This window comes from Brachyhypopomus gauderio, unplaced genomic scaffold (assembly GCF_052324685.1).
Source record: "Brachyhypopomus gauderio isolate BG-103 unplaced genomic scaffold, BGAUD_0.2 sc114, whole genome shotgun sequence".
NCBI classification, from domain to species: Eukaryota; Metazoa; Chordata; class Actinopteri; order Gymnotiformes; family Hypopomidae; genus Brachyhypopomus; species Brachyhypopomus gauderio.
The window spans coordinates 97,807-117,776 of record NW_027506935.1 but is presented as its reverse complement, the minus strand read 5'-3'; the positions used below and the strand labels follow the sequence as shown (position 1 = coordinate 117,776).

Here is a 19,970-nt window from a genome sequence, read left to right as displayed (position 1 = left end):
GGGAGTAGCGAGCTCCTGGTGGCGGGCTCTGTCACGGTCACGGCTCCGGACCCTTCCCTGTGGGCGTGCCGTTACGTTGTCTGCGTGTCGTTATGTCCATGTTTGTACTTCCGTGGGTGTGGGTTGTTTGTGAGCGTGTTCGTAGTCGCACCTGTGCCTTGTCTTGAGATCACGCGGGTCTGTGTTAATCACCTATTTAAGTGTGTTCGCGCAATGTCTTGTGCTCGTCTTTGTCTAAAGCTACGTGTCCGCGTGAGTGTGGTCTTGTTCTGCTCGCGCTCCACCCGGAGCTTAAACGTCTGAGTGTAATAAACGTCTTTATGTTCACCGTGAACGTTGTGGTGCCTGCCTCCTCCACCACACGTTACAGAAACAAAGTGTGATCATTGAGAATTAAAGTGCAAGTTCCACATCATAACCTAAATAATGTCATAATCAGTAAAGTAAATCTGCAACGATTAAATGAAAACAGTAAACTTGTCAGAGTCATGTGCCATGACTGGACCATATGATTAAAATGATTAAAATTTTATTCTGCACAAGAAAAATGCAACCATTAGTTATGACAAGAATAAAGTAAGGACACCCATGTCCAGAACATTTAGTTATACATGTTAAAAATAGAAGAGGGTGTCCCCTGTACAATTTCAGATCACAATTATTCTTCATGGTTTTGTGATTGGAACCAGTAGAAAAAAAGTTTTATTGTCATATTTTTAAAAAATATTTAGGATGGCAAATATTCACTCAGTCTTAGATATATGGGAGATGATCAGTGGAGCTGAGTTTGTACCTCCATCATTGTCACAAGGACTGAAGTAAGGGTAGAGTTTCTCAGTGAAGGACTGACCAGTGTAAGAGTAGATATGAGACCTGGCCTCTACATCATAAAAGGAGACCAGACCCTCCTCATAATCCACAAACACCCCCACTGTCTGGGGCTTCACTCTCAGGGTGAGGGGGACAGGGGGATCAGCACAAGCCTCATACTGATACTCCTTCCTCAGAATCACAGTCCAGAATCCATCCTCAGGACTCAGTGTAATCTCCCCCTTCCTGTTAACAGACTCTCTGGCCACTCCTACATCCCAGTCAGTCTTCCCCTTGACCTGAACCTCATAGTAAAATCTCCCTGATGAGAACCCCGCCTTTCCCAGGACATTGGGACAATCATCAAATCTCTTTGGGTTGTCAGGGAGATCCTGTTTTGTGTCTCCATCTGTCACTTGTTTTCCATCATCAGACAGGATGAGGTAGCGATTAGCTGTATCAGGATCCAGAGTCACATCCACTGAGAGAAACATACAGTGTGTTAAATGTACATAATCATTAACTCATGGGTTAAAGCAAGAAATTTTCATTTGACTGAAAAAATTTTCCTGGCAAAAGACAATGCCAGCAATTACTGAAAATGTGGTGTAGTTGGGACACTGCCTCTTTTGCCTAATTCTACACAATAAACACATTTATAAAGTATATTTATCTAAACAGCCTGTGTAAGGAGAGAAGAGAGAATGAACACCTGAGCAATAAATGTACATAAATGTGTATTTAATGGGAGTTATCTGGGGGTCCTCTTCCAGAAAATTATTTAAAGATCAAGTCAAATTTAGTGAATCCTGGTGAGAGGTATGAAGCTCTCTTGTTTTTATCAGATTCACCATCGCAAAAACATAAGCTGTAAGATTACATGCTTTAAGTAGGTATGTTACAAAAAAAATTAACACCACTGGATAGAGCTTTTAAATACAAACAGAACAACACCATCCATGTTAAGCCTGGTTTAAGCCTTTATACTTGACGCAGCACGAGTGGCGTGAGCAGCGCGAGGGTCCGCACGCCGAAAATGACGTAATCGCGGTGGCTCCACCCGTGCGCGAGAGCCTCGCAGTCGTGCACCTCTCGAATTTTGTAACTTCGCGCGCACAGCGCTTCAGCGCAGTGAACCAAGTCATGTTTGCCGGGTTCATACACCTTTATAAGGTGGAATTAAAGCACTTGTACGTCACTTTCAAGGTCCATTTCAACGCGTTCTCAACGTTAAATTTAAGTTAAATATTTATACATATACTCGAAATGATTCGAAATAATTCGCTTTTTATCACATTATTTAATGGTGGTTTATTTTCAAAACGCCCAATCTTAATGTCTTCACGTTCTCTCATGTTTCGTCCTGGAATTACAAGAGGCTCGTATTTGTTAACGTAATAACTGTTCAGTCAGACAGATATATGTTGTGAAACGAAGTAGTTACATTTTCAAGCATTTTAAAGTACTTAAGCCTAAATTCCAGCACTAATGCAACATTACAATTGGTCAGGTAAATGTTCATTCCCCTGTTTTTGAGGGGTGTTTCTTTATACTACCACATATTGCTTCGGACTACACTGCAAAAAGAATGTGACGCAGCAAGTAGCCTCCGCCGTTCGCGCAGGTGTAGAGTCGCGCGCTACGGTCACGCCAGGCAGGAGGGGGGTAAAAACTTTTCTACGTAATATCCGCAAATCTGAAGGCGGAATGAACCGCAAGTCAATCAAATGACACCGCCGTCATCCATCCAGCGCTGATGACGCCTGTGAGAATCATATTTCGGCCACAAAACAGATAGCACGCGCGTGTGTTGTTTATTATGATTTGACGGATTTTTTCCCCAAAAAAATCAAATGACGGAAATCCGTCGTAGTGACGGAGAACTTTAACCCATGCATTAACTATATAATAACACCCTCATTATCCTATATCTCATTATCTTTGGTCAAAATATATTGCCCAAAAAAATAAAAGGAATACTAAAATAACATCCTAGATCTGAAAATCATTTTTTTATGTACCATATTTTGTCCATTGTGATTTTTACCCATCTATGCAGTTAGAACACACACACACACACACACACACACAAGTGATTACTAGGGGGCTGTGGTTCACATGTGCCCAGAGCGGTGGGCAGCCCTAGCCCGGGGAGCAGTTGGGGTTAGGTGCCTTGCTCAAGGGAACCTCAGTCATGGCCTCATGCCTGGGATTCGAACCCACAACCCTCTGGTCACAAGACCAGTTCTCTACCACCAGACCATGACTGCATAGTAGAATACGTTGAGAACAAAACATAAAAATGATCCATTTTCAATCAATATTATTATCCCATGAAGGTCTTGGAATCATTCTGAAAATCAAAGTGGAAAATCAAATGACAGGCTGATCCAACTTTAGTGGAAATTCCTCAAGACAAGTTAAAATGAGGCTCAGTAGTGTGTGTGGCCTTCAGGTGTCTGTATGACCTCCCTACAACACCTGGGCATGCTCCTGATGAGGCAGTGGATGTTCTGAGGAATCTCCTCCCAGACCTGGATTAAAGCATCCGCCAACTCCTGGACATCCTGTGGTACAACATGCAGTTGGTGGATGGTGTCCCAGATGTGCTTGGTTGGATTCACGTCTGGGGAACGGGCAGACCAGTCCATAGCATCAATGCCTTCATCATGCAGGAACTGCTGACACACTTCAGCCACATGAGGCCTGTAATGTTTGGTGGTGTTTATGGTAGTAATACACAGAGACAGATTTCACGAGACTGTTCTCTTTACTCCATGTGTCACGCACCTTCAACTCTTCTTCTCTTGTTCTAGGTTCGGTTACATAACAAGGGTGCCATCAAGTGGTAAGTAGCTGAACTACAACTACATACAATACATCACATCTCTCTCCTTAAGACAGATAAACCCTGAACAGTTCTATCCTGTCGAAACTTCTGTTAATTATTGACTTGTCTTTGAACACCAAAACATATAATTTCTTTTACTAAATAAACACTTACTTCATAGTACAACCGTACAACTAAATGTTACTTGGCAGTATTTCTCTTACTTAAAATTCACAACTTAAACAATGCCTTATAGAAACAGAATAACAACACAAAACTTTCTTTCTTTCTTTCATTACTTAAGTTCATGGAGAATAACGTGATGGTGGTTTGATCCCTCTGCCCACTCGTGACCTCTTCACCACTTCCTCATTCAAGGTAGGTGTTGCAGATATTTTCACAGGTGACGACGCTGGTGTCTGGACTGATGCATCATGTTCTGCAGGTTGTCTTTCTCCTGGATCATAGTCTTCCAATTGTGGAGGACTCAGTGTTGTGAAAGTCTTTTCTCTGGTTTTCAGCAGGTGTCGCCTGTTTCTTCTGTAGGTGTTTCCATCAGGTGTTTTGATGACAAAGGATCTTGGCGTATCATGACTTTTCAACACCGTTGCTGGTTGCCAGTTGTCTTTCACTTTTACTCTGACTATTTCACCTTCCTCGAGAACTGGTAGATGTGTTGCTCCACGATCAAAGTAATGTTTCTGTTTCAGCTGCCTGTCTTTGATGTGTTTGTGTGCTTTCTCGTGTACTTGCGGTTTCAGGAGCTGAGTTGATGTAGGCAATTTTGTTTCAGTCTACGTCCCATTAACAACTGAGCAGGAGATAGCTTAACACCATCTAGTGGTGCATTTCTGTACTCCATCAAAGCAATGTATGGGTCGATCTGGCACTCTGCAGCTTTCTTTAACAGATTTTTTACTGTCTGAATTGCTCTTTCACTTTGTCCATTAGACTGTGGAAATCCTGGGCTGGATGTGGTGTGTACGAATTCCCAATTCTGTGTGAACGCTCTGAATTCTGCACTTGAGAATTGTGGACCATTGTCCGACACTACTTCATCAGGAATTCCATGTCTTGAGAAGATGGACTTGAGAGCTGTCACTACATGTCCACTTGTTGTTTGTGTGAGCTTAGCGATCTCTGGAAACTTGGAGAAGTAATCCACACACATCAGATAATCACCTTGGTTGTAGTGAAACAGATCAACGCCAACTTTCGCCCATGCTCTGTCTGGTATTTCATGGCTGATGAGTGGTTCTTTGGTGTTATTGCGTTTAAACATATTGCAGACTGAACACTGCGTAACAACATCCTCAATGTCTTTTGCCATTCCTGTCCAGTACATGACATCTCTGGCTCTTTCTTTGCATTTCACGATGCCTAGGTCAGACTCATGAACTCTCTCCAGCATGTCTGACCTCAAGCTATGCGGTACCACAACTCTTGAGCTTTTGAAGAGTAGGCCATCAGAGCATGTGAGCTCTTCTCTGAAAGTCCAATACTTCCTGACTTCTGGTGGAACGTGTGATTTCTGCAGGCCATCCTGTCTGTACGCAGTTCATCACCAGTCGCATCTCTTCATCTGCTGCTGTTGCTGTCCTGAAGGCATTTAGCCTCTCAGTTGAGATTGGCAGGTAAGATGACAACACATGAACTTGTAATTCCTCTTCCAATAGTGGTTCGGTGTGCTCTTTGAGATAGGCACGGCTCAGTGTATCTGCAATATACAACTCTTTGCCAGGTTTGTATTTCACTTTTAGGTCATAGGGTTGCAGTCTCATGAGCATTCTTTGTAATCGAGGAGGGGCTTTCTGTAGTGACTTTTTGAACACTGTCTCTAGAGGCTTATGGTCTGTTTCAACATGCACAGATTTCCCATAAATGTACTGGTTGAATTTCTCACATCCAAAGACGATAGCTAAAAGCTCTTTCTCAATCTGAGCGTATCTTTTCTGACACTCAGTGAGAGACCTCAATCCAAATGCTACAGGCTGTCCTCCTTGCAGTATCACGGCCCCTAATCCTTCAGAACTTGCGTCTACTGACAGCGTGACGTCTTTACTGACATCAAAGTATCTCAATACTGGAGTGTTACTCACCAGTGACTTGAGTTTTCCGAAGCTCTCTTGCTGCTCAAAGTCCCAATGCCATGCTGTGTCACTTTCCAGCAGTTTTCTCACCGGTGCACTCACTTCTGCCAGATTCGGTATGAATTTCGCCAGATATTGCAGCATTCCCAGGAACCTCATCAGAGCTGCTTTATCTTCTGGTTCGGGCATGTCCTGTATCGCTCTGACCTTTTCTGGGTCGGGTTTCAATCCGTCTGCTGACAAGACATGTCCAACATAGCTGACTTCAGTCATCCTGATCTTGCACTTAGCTCGATTCAGTTTCAGGTTGATGCTCCTGATTCTGTCTAAAAGCTGTCTCAGTCGTTTGTCATGCTGCTCCATATTTTCTCCCCAAACAAGAATGTCATCAACTATGTTCACGACTCCCTCCAGGTCTTCTAGACGCTGTGCGATGCACTTTTGAAACACCTCCGGAGCAGATGAGATACCAAAAGGTAGTCTGAGGAAACGATACCTTCCAAACGGAGTGTTGAAAGTACACAGTTTGGAGCTTTTGTCATCGAGTTGCACTTGCCAGAAGCCATGATTGGCATCAAGTACAGAGAACACTTTGGCATTAGGCATTTCCGCGACTATCTCTTCAACTGTGCGTAGTGGATAATGTTCTCGGCGTATCGCTTTGTTCAAGTCTTGTGGGTCAATACAAATCCTTAATTTGTTTGGTTTGTCTACAGTCACCATGCTATTTACCCAGTCAGTGGGCTCTGTTTGTCTCACAATGACTCCAATGTTTTCCATCCTGTTTAGCTCTTCTTTGACTCTGTTTTTCAATGCTACAGGTACTTTGCGTGGTGGATGAATGACTGGTGGAACATCTTTGTACAGCTGGATATGGTGCAATCCTGGAACACATCCTAAGCCTGTGAATAAATCTTCATATTCACCTAAGATGTCGTCCTCATTTCCTATTTTGAACACTCTTTTGATCAGCCCAAGCTCTGTGCATGCATCTCTGCCAATAATTGCTGGTGAATTACCCTCAACAACTTGGAATTCCAGCTTATATTCTTTGTCTTTGTGGTAACACTTGAGCTTTGCCTTGCCTTTTGGCTCCATCGTGTGGCCAGAATAGGTAACAAGCTTGCACTTGGATTTCAGCAATGCTTTCTTGTTTGCTACTTTCTCATATTCTTTATATGGCAATACATTGCACTCTGCTCCTGTGTCTAGCTTAAATGTCAATGCATGGTTATTTATTTTCAGTGCTTGTGTCCATTCCTGATTTTCCTTTTCCTTTGCAGAAACTTCATCCATTCGTTTGATTGGCACATTTTCTTTCATTTCAATGCACCCTAGGAACATTTCAGCATTTTCTTCCTGTTCCAATTCATGAACTTTTCTCTCTGTTTTCTTTGTGTTGCCCTTTTGTTTTGGTGTTTTGCACATACGGCCGAAATGATTCTTTCTTGAGCATTCGTTGCACACTTTTCCGTATGCAGGACATTTCTTTGGCTCGTGTGTGAATCCACATCTGGTGCATTCATCATTGCCTTTCCTAGCACTTTTTACATGCATGCTATCTTGCTTAGCTTTGGGCTTTGTTTTTGTTATTTTGTTCACTGCGATGTCTGATTCCTCTTGCAGAGCTTTCATGTGACTTTGAGTAACTTTGTTAGCTTGACAAATGTCTAATGCTCTTTTCACATCCAAGTCCTCTTCTCGTAAGAGTCTTGCCCTCACTATGTCATTGTTAACTCCACACACTATGCGGTCTTTTATCAGTTCATCCGTCAAAGCTCCAAATCCACAATCTTTAGCCTTATTTTTCAAATCAGTCACGTATGCGTCAATGGTTTCGTTTTTTCCTTGCGCTCTCGTGAAGAAGATATGTCTCAGGTAAGTTACATTCTTTCTTGGTTCACAGTATTTTTTAAAGCTTTCTTTCAGCGCCTTCAAATCCAATTCTCCCTCACCAAATTCCATTGAGTTATATACCTTCAAGGCTGCACACTTCCTTTCTTCACTCTTCTCCGCCAGCCCAGATGCGATGAGATAGAGATCGAACTTTTGAATCCATATTCTCCAATTTTCAGCGACGTTCCCCTCGAAGCTCAGACTATTTGGAGGTTTCAGTTGCTCCATAGTTTTACTTGTTCACTTCTGACACCATGTAATGTTTGGTGGTGTTTATGGTAGTAATACACAGAGACAGATTTCACGAGACTGTTCTCTTTACTCCATGTGTCACGCACCTTCAACTCTTCTTCTCTTGTTCTAGGTTCGGTTACATAACAAGGGTGCCATCAAGTGGTAAGTAGCTGAACTACAACTACATACAATACATCACAAGGCCAAGCATTGTCATGTATCAGAAGGAACCCAGGGCCCAATGCACCAGCATATGGTCTCACAATGGGTCTGAGGATTTCATCCTGCTACCTAATGGCAGTCAGGGTACCTCTGGCTAGCACATGGAGGTCTATGCGGCCCTCCAAAGAAATGCATCCCCACACCATTGCTGAATCACTACGAAAACGGTCATGTCTCCAGACTCTGTCACATGTGCTCATTGTGAACCTGCTCTCATCAGTGAAGAGCACAGGGCGCCTAAAGCGAATCTGCCAATCTTGGTGTTCTCTGCACGGTGTTGGGCTGTAAGCACAAGCTCCACTTGTGGATGTCGGGCCCTCATACCCCCCTCGTGGAGTCTGTTTTTGACAGTTTGAGCAGAAACATGGATATTAGTGGCCTGCTGGACGTCATTTTGCAGGGCTCTGGCACTGCTCCTCCTGTTCCTCCTTGCACAAAGGAGGAGGTAGTGGTCCTGCTGCTGGGTTGTTGTCCTGCTACAGCCCCCTCCATGTCTCCTGGTGTACTGGCCTGTCTCCTGGTATATGCTCCATGCTCTGGACATTACTGACAGACACAGCAAAACTTCTTGCCACAGCTCACATTGATGTGCTATCCTGGATGAGCTGCACTACCTGAACAACTTCTGTGGGTTGTAGACACCGCCTAATGCTACCTCTAAGGTGAGAGAACTGACAAAATGCAAAAGTGACCAAAACATCAGCCAGAAAAGATGAGAACAGAGAAAAGATCTGTGGTCACCACCTACAGAACCACTCCTTTATAGGGGGTGTCTTGCTAAGTACCTCTCATTTCTACCTGTTGTCTGTTCCATTTGCACAACGGAAGGTGAAATTGATTCACAATAAGTGTTGCTTCCTAACTGAACAGGTTGGTTTCACAGATTTGTGGTTGACTTGGAGTTACACTGTGTTGATTAAGTGTTCCCTTTATTTTAGGGAATATAATAGCGCGCTTTATATAGAGCTTTTTACAACACATGTCACAAAGCAGCTTTACAATTGTATGGGTCCAGATCCCTAATGAGCAAGCCAGTGGTGAGGTGACAGTGGCAAGGAAAAACTCCATGAGATGGCAGAGATTAAGAAGAAACCTTGGGAGGACCAAGACTCAAACGGGAACCCATCCTCCATTGGGTGGTCCGCTAGCATATATATTGCATAAAACTGACAAGCAGGATTGGTAGCATATGTTGCATATATTGGTAGCAAACTATAGAGCAGATGAACCTAATAGTCCAACAACTCAACCACAATTAATACAAGTTTATACGGTTACGAGTTGCAGTAGTGTTAGGATAGTCTGAAAAATGTAGATAACAGTTATTCAAATTTAAAAAGAAAGATTAGAAATCACACTGTACCTGCATACTGTTGACTCCTCTTCAATTCTGTGCTGACTGAATTTTAGGAAAAGTGATATAAGTGAAATTATTTTATCGCATTGGACTAAAAAAACATCTTCATTATTCTGTAATTCTATATAATCTATTATGCTATGTTCATATTATCAATCATAAAGTGATTTTTTCATTACTGTGACACAAATTAGATCTTTGTCAGGCAATGTAGACACATAAATCTGATCTTTTCAAATGAGATTTGAATCACTTTTTAACGTGATCTGTAATCGGATTCATAGCTGATTCGTGGCTGTGGGACTCGGTACAATAATGTGGGAGGTTATGAGACTTCAATGAGAACAGTCAGATCTGAATTCTTGTGGATTTTGGTTATATGCTGTTGCCAAAGCAACATTGGAGAATAACAGCCATGACCAGTTTGTGTGACACTAACAGGAGCAGAATCTGTGTTTACCTTCTCAACCTGATCGTGTGATATGACCAAGTGGTTGTTGGCCTCCAGAGCAAATCACAATGCATACATGAGCTATTACCATGTCCAATTAGCCTGTTTTAATACTACAAGACTTTATATAATAATGATGTTTGTTGCTGGTGATGGAGGTGACTTGTGCACATTCATGTAGTTTCAGGATACATATGTGTTCACTTTACAAAAAGATAGAGGTCACTTACGATTATGAATATGAACAAGCAACATATGCAAATCTGATTTGAGTAAAAGAGTCAGTAGTGAACAACATGACCTGTAATGTGAATGTAGCTTATATTGCATTATAGTTGTTGGTCACAAATTTCTTGTTAGAGACTTATTTATTAATTTTTAATAGGAAAGCTGCTTACCTGCTTCCTTCAACTTAGTATTCAGGGTTTCACTGAGTTTTTCCTGAAGCTGAGAGAGAACTTCCCTCACAGTCTCCACATTCACATCAGTGTCAATACTGATGTTAGTCCAGTTCTTGGTGTGTGGAGGGCTGTTTATGGTTGGGTAGATCTACAGTACAGCAGGAGAGAGGAGAAACCCCTCAGCATGGGGAGGGTTGTCCTGTGATGTGCTGTGTTGTCTCTGAGCAGAGAGAGGAACACTGACCTGTAGGAGGTGGATGTGGTCCTCAGTGTGGGAGAGCTGCTCCAGCTCACTGTCTCTCCTCTTTAGTTCAGTGATCTCCTGCTCCAGGTCTTTAATGAGTCCTTCAGCCTGCCTCTCTGCTGCTTTCTGCTTCTCCTCCATCACCTGAAGCAGCTCAGCCTGGCTTCTCTCAATGGAGCGCACCAGAGCAGTGAAGACCTCAATGCTGTCTGCAATCTCTCTCTCTGTGCTTTTCTAATAGAAGAAGAAATTTTAGTGAAAGAGTAAACTTTAATCAAACAAAGGTGAAATTTAGTTTTCAAAGTCATGCAAAACTAAATTGAAACTTCTGTTTGTAATAAATATGAAGTAGGTGGTGGTTCACACCTTTCTGAGCTCTACTGATTGTTTAATCTCTTCCATCTTCTTCAGTCTCTCTTGGATCATCTGCTGGACCTCTGACTGTGTCTTCTCCAGCTGTGTCTGTAGAGAGAGAAAATGTGTTTATCATTTTACATATGAAATGGTGCCTTGAGTTTCCTTGACATTTTTTATATTTCTTTTATAAATCTGTGTTGTGTTTAATGTTGATGTTATCCAGTGTTAGTGTCTCACCCTTTTCTCTCCACTCTCCTCCTCTATGGTAACAGTGTTGTGAGTCCTGTGGTCTGTCTCAGTGCAGAACTGACACACACACGTCTCGTCTTCTCTACAGAACAGCTCCAGGGGTCTCTCATGTTTCTGACATATGTAGTCATCTACATTCTCCACAGGGTTTATTAGTTTGTGTTTCTTAAGTTTCGGAACATTATGGGGTTCTAGATGAGACTTACAAAGTGTCACACCACAGTGCAGACAGGATTTTACAGCCTTCACCTTCACTCCAGTGCAGACATCACAAAGAATATCAGGTTTATCAGGACATTTTTTCTTCTTGAAGTGATCCACAACCTCTCTCAGTGTTGTATTAATCTTAGGTTCAGGTCTCTTGGTGAAATTCTCTTTACAGAGTGGACACAGACAGTGTGGACTGTTGTCCCAGTATTGTGTGAGGCAGGTCTTACAGAAGTTGTGTCCACATGGAGTGGTGACTGGATCAGTGAACACATCCAGACAGACAGAACACATGAACTGATCCTCAGACAGGAGGCTGCTGGAGTCACGTGTGACTGTTTCAAAAGAATGGAAACAGGAAGAAACAATCATTTATTCTTAATCTATATTTAAAATGTATTTGAATAATCTCCACACACTTGTTCTTAGATACTCTAGGACTCTTGTAAATGTGGACATCGAGGAATATTTTTTATTTATAATCTAAGTTCAGTTGGATTATCATTGTGTGTCTTCCTTCATTATCCAGGATTTAGAAGCACTACCTCAGACTTTAACCTCAAGTTCTGAAACTTAACAAGGAAAAGCTGAAGGAGGGGAAAATTCTTTAACACACAGGCTGTATTTCATTCATGTGTGTGTGAGGTGTGTAACTTACACTCAGATGTTTCAGTCATGCTGCCCCTTCTGTCTCCTGATTGTGATGATTATTTTGTCCTTCTCTTCTTCTTCCTTTATTAACTCTTTATAGAAGAAATCACATCACTCAGGAAACACATGTATATCTGTCATACTACAGGCCAAAATGTTCCCTGCATAAATATTTTATCAAATAGTGCTGCCTGAAATTATTTATACCCATGTCAATTTTTGGCTTAGTTATTTTTATCCAACCAGCAATTTTTTGACCAGAAATAATACATCTGCTGAGAGAGTACAAGAAGCATCTGTCACAGTGAGCTGGTCCCAGTGTGCAAGGGAGACACCCACTCCCTCACACACACCCTCTGTCACTGTCACACTCTCAATCCCCACATATTAACACGCCCATCGTACCTGACGCGTATCTCATTCACTAATCACCTGTAGCATTTAAGCCCACAGGTCCAGATCTCCAGTGCTGTACATTGAGCCATACTGAGTGCAGCACTGTTGTCCCAGAATTGCTACTGTGAGTGAGAGAGATTCTGGCGTTTACTTAGTGCTGCTTCTCTTTATTCAAAACGCTGTGGTGGAAAATCTAACATTTTCCTTGATGCTATGCTTTATGTTAATCACAATAGTCACATGATAAATGTATACACTAGTGCTCTTCATGTGTGTTAATCATGTAAGTAGGGCACTGAAACCATTCACCCAGCAGGCATTTCAACGTTGAATCAACGTCGAATGTGATGGTTAAATCAACGTTGGATTTTGTGTCGATTTTGAAAGGTGAATCAACGTTGATATGCCAACGTCGTTTCAACGTCATAAATTCAACCTTGAATAAACCATAAAATTCATGTTCATGATGCTCAAAACTGCATGGGAGAGAGGAAAAAAACAACTGTATGCCATAATGAAAAAATAACAATCTTATTTTTTTAATTCTATCTGTAAATTTCTTCTCGGAGAACCACCACACAATCAGGTACCTCAGTCATGGCGTCAAGCCTGGGAATCGCCTGGGAACCCACGACCCTCCGGTCACAAGACCAGTCCCCTAACCGCCAGGCCACAACTGCCCTGCCCTACTCTATTTAAACTTGTTGATTTGTCATTGCGAACTTTTGTTTCTGCCTCAAAACATTTCAAACTGTTTCATTGCCTGATGTTGTCTTCCTGGTTAATACATGCCTGTTTTTGACGACGTTTTTGGACGAATTAATAAATAAATAAAAATTATATTATTATTATTATTACTACTACTACTACTACTACTACTACTACTACTACTACTACTACTACTACTACTACTACTACTACTACTAATAATAATAATAATAATTAATACCTCTTTCAAAACCCTCAGCCAATGCCAAAGAGTTGTTTATACTTTTTTATTGCATTGTGTTTTTTGAACTTGAAATGGTAATACAAAGGCAGGTTGAAGATATTACGTTGATTCACCATTAATAGTTCAACATTTGCGCAACCATTTAACATTAAACGTTGATTCAACGTTGAAACAACAACAGACAGTATTTCAACTATATTTCAACCAGATTTCAACGTTGAAGGTCGGTCGTGTGCCAGCTGGGCAGTGTCTGGTATGGCTCAGTAGGCCTTAGAATTATATTGTCTTTCCCCTGGATGTCATCGGCCCATTCCCGGAACTTGATGTTCCTAGGGCGACCTCACTCTTATCCAGAATGGAGACGCCAGCTGGTCTCTTAGTCTCTGACTTGGAAGTTGCCACGTCAGCTCATGGACCCAGCACGGCGACACCAAGCGTGGAAGTTGCATATATGTATTGACCACTATTAGTAATAAGTGGAAAGGAAATCACTTTATTAAGGAATATTAAACATATGTCAGGCCTATGACATGTTGATCAGTGTAGGCTCAGCAGGCCTGTAGTCTCTCTCTCTGTCTATTCTTTCTAGTAGTACTCCTCGTGAGTTGAAGACAGACAGTCATGAAGGTCTCGGACCTGTAGATAAGGGCTTCAGACGTCAGAATGGTAGTATATCTGACGTGCCTGACGGCTGGCAAACCGGAGGAACAAGGAGGCTATGGCCCAGGTACCCTGGCAGGGGAGGGGTGATAGGGTAATCCCTCACCCCATCACCTCACCTCATGTGAGCCGCATACTTAACTGGTGTCACAGAAGCATGATGTAATCATGTAGCAGAATAGTATAAAACTATGGTCTGTGAGATGGGGAATTAGCTCTCTTTTGCAGATGCTCTTGTGTGTATGTAACGGGGATCTCTGGATTAATCCATACTTGCTTAATAAATCATTGTACTTTATAATCTAACCCAGCTGCTTCTGACTTTTATTGTGCTCACCATTTGAGGTTTACAGAATTTCAACCACAGTGCTTTACACCTGTGACTTTGATTCCCATTAAGAGACTGCTTTTAATTTGTGCCTTATAGTATCTGCCTTCTCTATGGAAAGTAAAGACGCTCCAATAATGCCTTTTTTGGCTGTTAGAGCAAAGAAACACTTCCTATAATTGCGGACCAGCTTTTTGCATGTCTCCACTGGTATTTTTGCCCATTCATATTTCATCAGGACTCTGGCTGGGCCACTGCAAAACGTTAATGTGAAATGTTCAATGGTTGAATTAGCTCTTTGTCAACTTTGTCTTTGTCAAAATCTGCCAGGCGTATGAATAATTTCAGGCAGCACTGTATATTCAGATCCATAAAAAAAAGGCATTTGAGCTCCTGAGACAACAATTATCTACAAACTGGAAACTCGGCTGTATAAACTTTTTAAATAATCATTAATAAAGATCAACAAACTTAAAAGTGGTTGTCATTAAGTTTTCCACTTCTTGCTGTGTTTGAGAGTTCATGCTACACTTGACAGTTTACCCTCCTTCACTCACTAACCCAGAGGTGGGCAATTAATTTTTCCCAAGGTGCCACATGAAAAACTGGAACCAACCTGGTGCCATAGGTTGCCGACCCCTGCTCTAGAATAATCTTCCAATGATAAAGGAATCAGCCACAGTAGATATTTTATCTACTTAAATGTAATTAAACACCTACTTATTCTCACAGGCCTTTGAGTCTGGAGCGGTTTTTACAAAATTAGCTGTTTTGGCTGGCCTTTGTCATCATGGTATTTATATTTATGAGAAAATCGATTTTCTCCATTTCTTGTTATTTCTTTTTATATAAAGATCAGTAGGGCTGACTGCAAATAATCGATTAATCGTTGGTCGACCAAAAAAATTACTAGTCGACCAAATTCCATTGGTCGATTGGTTGAAGGGAAAAAAGCTGCGTCTCATCAAAGGGCTTCTGGGACTTTTAAGTTCAACGGCGTGACAAAGGAAGACGTGACACGAATTTACCGTTGGTGATTTGTTTGACAAGGACAGCGCTGGACATGCGACCTGTGAATATCGGCAGTGGTGAGGGATTAAAAAATCTAATTGAATGCCTCGAGCCCGGATATAGCCTGGTTAGACGTGAAACAGTGATGCACGCGGTTAAGAGCAAATACAGCACAGCAAAACAAAACAAACACTTCAGGGCAAGATCGAAAACTGTAAAGCACTCAGCTTCACAACGGATATATGGACTAACCAGATGTAAAGTTACATGACGGTCACAGCGCATTTTATTTCTGATAACTGCCGAATGCATTCATTCGTGCTGGGAGCTAGAGTTGGGAGTGAGCCACACAGCTGCTAACATAGGAGAGCGACTCAGCGAAGTAATGGCAGAGTTTAGAATCCCCGCGGAAAAAAGGGTCGCTCTTGTACACGACAATGCCGCGAACTCTTCGACTGGGAGAAGAACTGAGCAGATAACCGAACTAGTGTTTAGATGAACCAGGAATCATTGTTAGTCACACAAGGTTACTCCTGGCGTTAGTGGTAAATGCGCATAGATGCGGCAGCCCGGCATTAAAGATAAAACTTCACAAATGTGTATCCCGGTCAAAATGGGATTTTTTTTAAGGGGGGGAGGGGGTCGATTGGTCGATTATTTGGAGTAAATGACGACCATTGGTCGACCAAAAAAATCCTTGGTCGTGGACAGCCCTAAAGATCAGTAACTGGGCTGTAAAAAATCACTAGCAAATCTTCAGATGTATTTTTCTGTGTTTACTATGATGTCAATTCCGATTCAAAAATCGCAAGTGAGGAAAATCACTTCTCACTTGTGCAAGCAAATGATACTGCTCGTGAATAAAAATAGCTTTACATTTTACTTGAATAATAAATGAATATTTAGTAGTCAATTCCTTGTTAAAAACTCTGCATTCTGTAATGTGTTGCACCACCCCGCCATCAATCACCTTCCTATCATTTCCCCTCTTCCGTGTTTTCCCTTTCCATGTGTTTACTTTTATATTCACGTCCCTGTTCAACCCCACGTTCAGCCATCACGATCACCTGCATCTTGTTTTATCCCTCATTAGTCTGGCTACTTATACATTTCTCCCTTGTCTTTGTTGGTCATCGTTTGTGGACTTCTTTGTATTCCTGAGTGCTGGTGTTTTCTGTATATATTTGTGTGTGCTAAATGCCCTCATCTTCTTAGCCTCTTTGATCTGGTTTGTGCTCGCGTTCATGTTAGTGCTATTGTTCTGTGTTCAGTAATTTAGTTGTCTTCTTAGTTTAGCCATTTTGTGTCAGCCCCGATATACTTGTATATTCTAATGTTTCTCTTGTGATTTTTATGTTTCAAAATACTCCTCGTGAGTTTTCTCCCTGTGTAGTTCTGGTAATATTCATGTATACCCCTTCAATCTTAGGGAAACACTCCCTGAATTCGTACGTTTACTCACCTCATTAATTTGTTATTCACGAAAATTTACCATTTTCAGGAAACCCATTGAGCACAGAATAAAATATTTAGACAGTTCATATTGCAACAATATCAGCATTTAAGATGACGATACGGTACCACCCTGATAACGAACTGATATGCTTTGAATTCTTTACGCATGTATCAAAATATCTGAATGAGCTACTGCCCGCTGAAGTATAACTGCTTACCTTTACTTTCCTCTTTACTGGTTTTTAGAAGGCTGTAAAGTTCGTTTCTCGTCTTCTCAGATGTACTTCATGTCCAGTAGTCTTCCATGTGAAATCCTAAATGGTTTAGTTTTACTTTCACTTCCTTGTTATTTATTCTGACAAGGGATAAACGTTCCGGATTACACAAAGTATGATAACACATGATGCATTGAATTTCACCGTAACAGGCCAGTGCTACAGGCAACCAACCTTGTGTCTGAGTCTTTGACTTAGTGTGTACCAAGCTAATAACTTCAATTCAAAACCATTATTTTGTCAAGCTATTTTTTTGTTAGCGTTGTAAAAAGCCAGTCATTATCATGCATTATATGCAGTGTGCTTTATATAATAACACTGAATGAATACACATAACTTAACTTTTTGTTATAGTGACAGACAATTTAAGTTTCATTTTCAGTGATAAAACATAACGAGTTAAAGTTTCAGTTCAGTTGGTAGCAGCTGCTCCTTTGGTAGTGTTCATAGTGCCAGCGCCCTCTTGTGTTGTGGAGGTGCGCAGGCGCTGTATATGCTCTCTCTCTCCAGAAGCAGCTGTCTGTGCTGAGTCTGCAGCGCCACCTGGTGGCTGCGCAGTGCATTAGCTCTCTGAATCAACTGCTGCAGCTCCTCACGCAGACGTTGGTTCTCCTGAGTCACGTCTTGCACATGAGTGAGAGAAAGAGAGGGATGGAGAGGGGGAGGGAGAGAAAGAGATGGAATAAAATGTTGAAAGTCATAATGAGACTGTAAAGGAATAAAGAATGTATACTATATATACATGCCTTGTATATAACATATACATGCATGTGTGTATTTGTGTATGTGTGAGTGTGTGTGCATATAGATGTGTGCAAATGTAAAAGTTTTGTTATTTCCTAGGTGTGTTACTCTTATGAATGACCAGTTGCAGCTTTTTGAGGACTCTGGTGTGTAGTACCAAACTCACCCTGTTGGCGGCGAGAGTGAGCTCTTGCACCTTGTGTTTGGCCTGGGCCTCGTAGCGCTCCTTCTCCATCAGGAAGTCAGACTTCAGACCCTGCAGAGCGTCAGAGTGACGGCAGCGCATGGCTGACACCTCCTGGTCCAGTTCAGCTATACGACCCAACTGGTCCTGCTGCAGAGTCTACAACACACACATGCAGACACATGCACACAAACACAGAACGCACACACACACACACACACACACGTTCATCAATTCCATTTACTTGTTTTGAAGGAAATGTGTGAGTTGCCAGCAGACTACATGAAACATGGAATCAGAGCATGTTCAAAAGTAAATGAACTACAGCTGCACTGGTAAAGTCAATTAGGTAAAAGACTCGTGAAACACACGAGTGTTTAAGTAATCAATTAAGCACACCAATCAAATGATACATCCCTGGGAAAAGATTTGAGTCACATTGATTAAAAGGGAGAGGAAACCGACCCTGATCTGCGTAAAGCACACAGATCAACAAAACAGAGAGGAAAGGAGACATCTGAGGACACCAGGAAGAAGAAGGTGACAGCCAATCAGTCTGGAAAGCTACAAGACCATCTCCAAAATATTCCAGCTCCATCCATCCACTGTAAGACAAATCATTTACAAATGGATGACACTCAGTGTCACCGCAACTCTGCCTAGATGTGAACAGCCATAAAAACCTACACCAAGAAGCATCAGAACAATAATAATTCATTTAAAGGCCAATCCACACATCACCTCCAGAGTTGTAGACGCAGCATCTGGGATAAATGTACACATCTACAATCAGGAAAATAATCAATAGACATGGTATTCATGGGAGAGTTGCTAGAAGGAAGCATCTGCTCTCAAGAAAGAACAAAGTTGCATGTTTAAACTTTGTGGAAGTCAGTGCTCTGGACAGAATTCTAAATGTAATAATTTAGCCACATTCACAGGTGCCATGTTTTGAGAAAAGTCAACACTGCATATAATGAGAAGAACCTCCTCCTAATAGTGAAGCATGGTGGTGGAAATGTGAAGGTCTGGACCTGCTTTACTGCCTCCAGACCTGGACGACTCCATATTATCCAGGGAACCATCATTTTCCAGGACCATCAACAAATTCTTGACCAGAATCTCCTGCCAACAATCAGAGGCTTGGACACAAATGGATTATGCAACAAGACAACGACCCAAAGAATTCCAGCAAAACTACCAGGGCATGGCTTAAGAGAAAGATTTGCACTCTTGAATGGCCCAGTCAATGTCCGGATCTCAATCCCACAGAAATACTGTGGCAAGATCAGAACGGCCGGTACACGATAGATGTCCCTCCAACATCTCTCAACTGGTTGAGTTCTGCAAGGAGGAGTGGGCAAAAATCCAGTCAAAAGCAGATGTGAGACACTCGGTTGTGGTTACAGAAGATGTTTGGTTGAAGTAATGGCTGCAAAAAGAAGTGCCACAAACTACTAAGAGTTCACATACTTTTGCACTTGGCAGATTTTCAGTTTTTGGAGAGAGAAATTACATTTGTTGAATAAATAATAAATCTTTTGTGTCCCTTATTTGGGAAGTCTGATTATATTTGTTTTAGAAAACAATGAACATATTTGGGTGGTTCACACTTTCAAGCAGGTGTGTGTATGTATGTATTGCTAAATAAAGGCAAATAAATGTAAGTAGGTAAGGTGGAAACATTCAGCCTAGAAAAAATAAGTTTCCATGGCTACCTTAAATTCCCTGAGTTCAGCTATCTCAAGGTTAAGCAGAGCCAACTCATTTTTCTTCTCCAAAATCTTCTTTAGTCCTGTACACACACACACACACATACCAGACAACAACATTAATACAGTTTTGTGTGGCTTCCTGTATTTAAAATTATCTGCATGAATCCTGGTACACACCAGACAGACATGTTCCTCACATTTTATACAGCCATACACACACACACACACCTATCCCTCTTCAACCTCCACCC

General features: G+C 41.7%; 2 protein-coding genes across 2 annotated transcripts in view; both read right to left on the bottom strand.

The window, feature by feature from the left end:
* Positions 1-512: 512 nt before the first annotated feature.
* Positions 513-17,323, bottom strand: LOC143497898 (E3 ubiquitin-protein ligase TRIM39-like). The gene is made up of 9 exons (XM_076993526.1): positions 17,251-17,323; positions 17,020-17,156; positions 12,007-12,091; positions 11,130-11,683; positions 10,902-10,997; positions 10,536-10,769; positions 10,289-10,439; positions 9,446-9,481; positions 513-1,291 (listed from the first exon to the last, which is right to left on the bottom strand). The coding sequence occupies exons 3-9, from the start codon at positions 12,023-12,025 to the stop codon at positions 744-746; spliced, it is 1,638 nt and encodes a 545-aa protein (XP_076849641.1). The 5' UTR covers positions 12,026-12,091; positions 17,020-17,156; positions 17,251-17,323; the 3' UTR covers positions 513-743.
* Positions 17,324-17,564: 241 nt separating this feature from the next.
* Positions 17,565-19,970, bottom strand: part of ccdc166 (coiled-coil domain containing 166) — a 97,986-nt gene continuing 95,580 nt past the window's right edge. Inside the window, exons 5-7 of the mRNA XM_076993532.1 lie at positions 19,723-19,799; positions 17,987-18,163; positions 17,565-17,699 (exon numbers count right to left, since the gene is read on the bottom strand). Coding sequence (XP_076849647.1) covers positions 17,694-17,699; positions 17,987-18,163; positions 19,723-19,799 — 260 coding nt within the window. The 3' untranslated portion in view covers positions 17,565-17,693. The remainder of the gene's footprint in view (positions 17,700-17,986; positions 18,164-19,722; positions 19,800-19,970) is intronic.

What these genes read in the sequence shown, in the direction of transcription:
- LOC143497898 (XM_076993526.1), bottom strand. An exon ending in ACCACATCCACCTCCTACAG is followed by an intron (nt 10,440 to 10,535) that starts GTCAGTGTTCCT and finishes GCTGTACTGTAG; the next exon opens with ATCTACCCAACCATAAACAG. An exon ending in GAGGAGTCAACAGTATGCAG is followed by an intron (nt 1,292 to 9,445) that starts GTACAGTGTGAT and finishes TGTTTCTCTCAG; the next exon opens with TGGATGTGACTCTGGATCCT.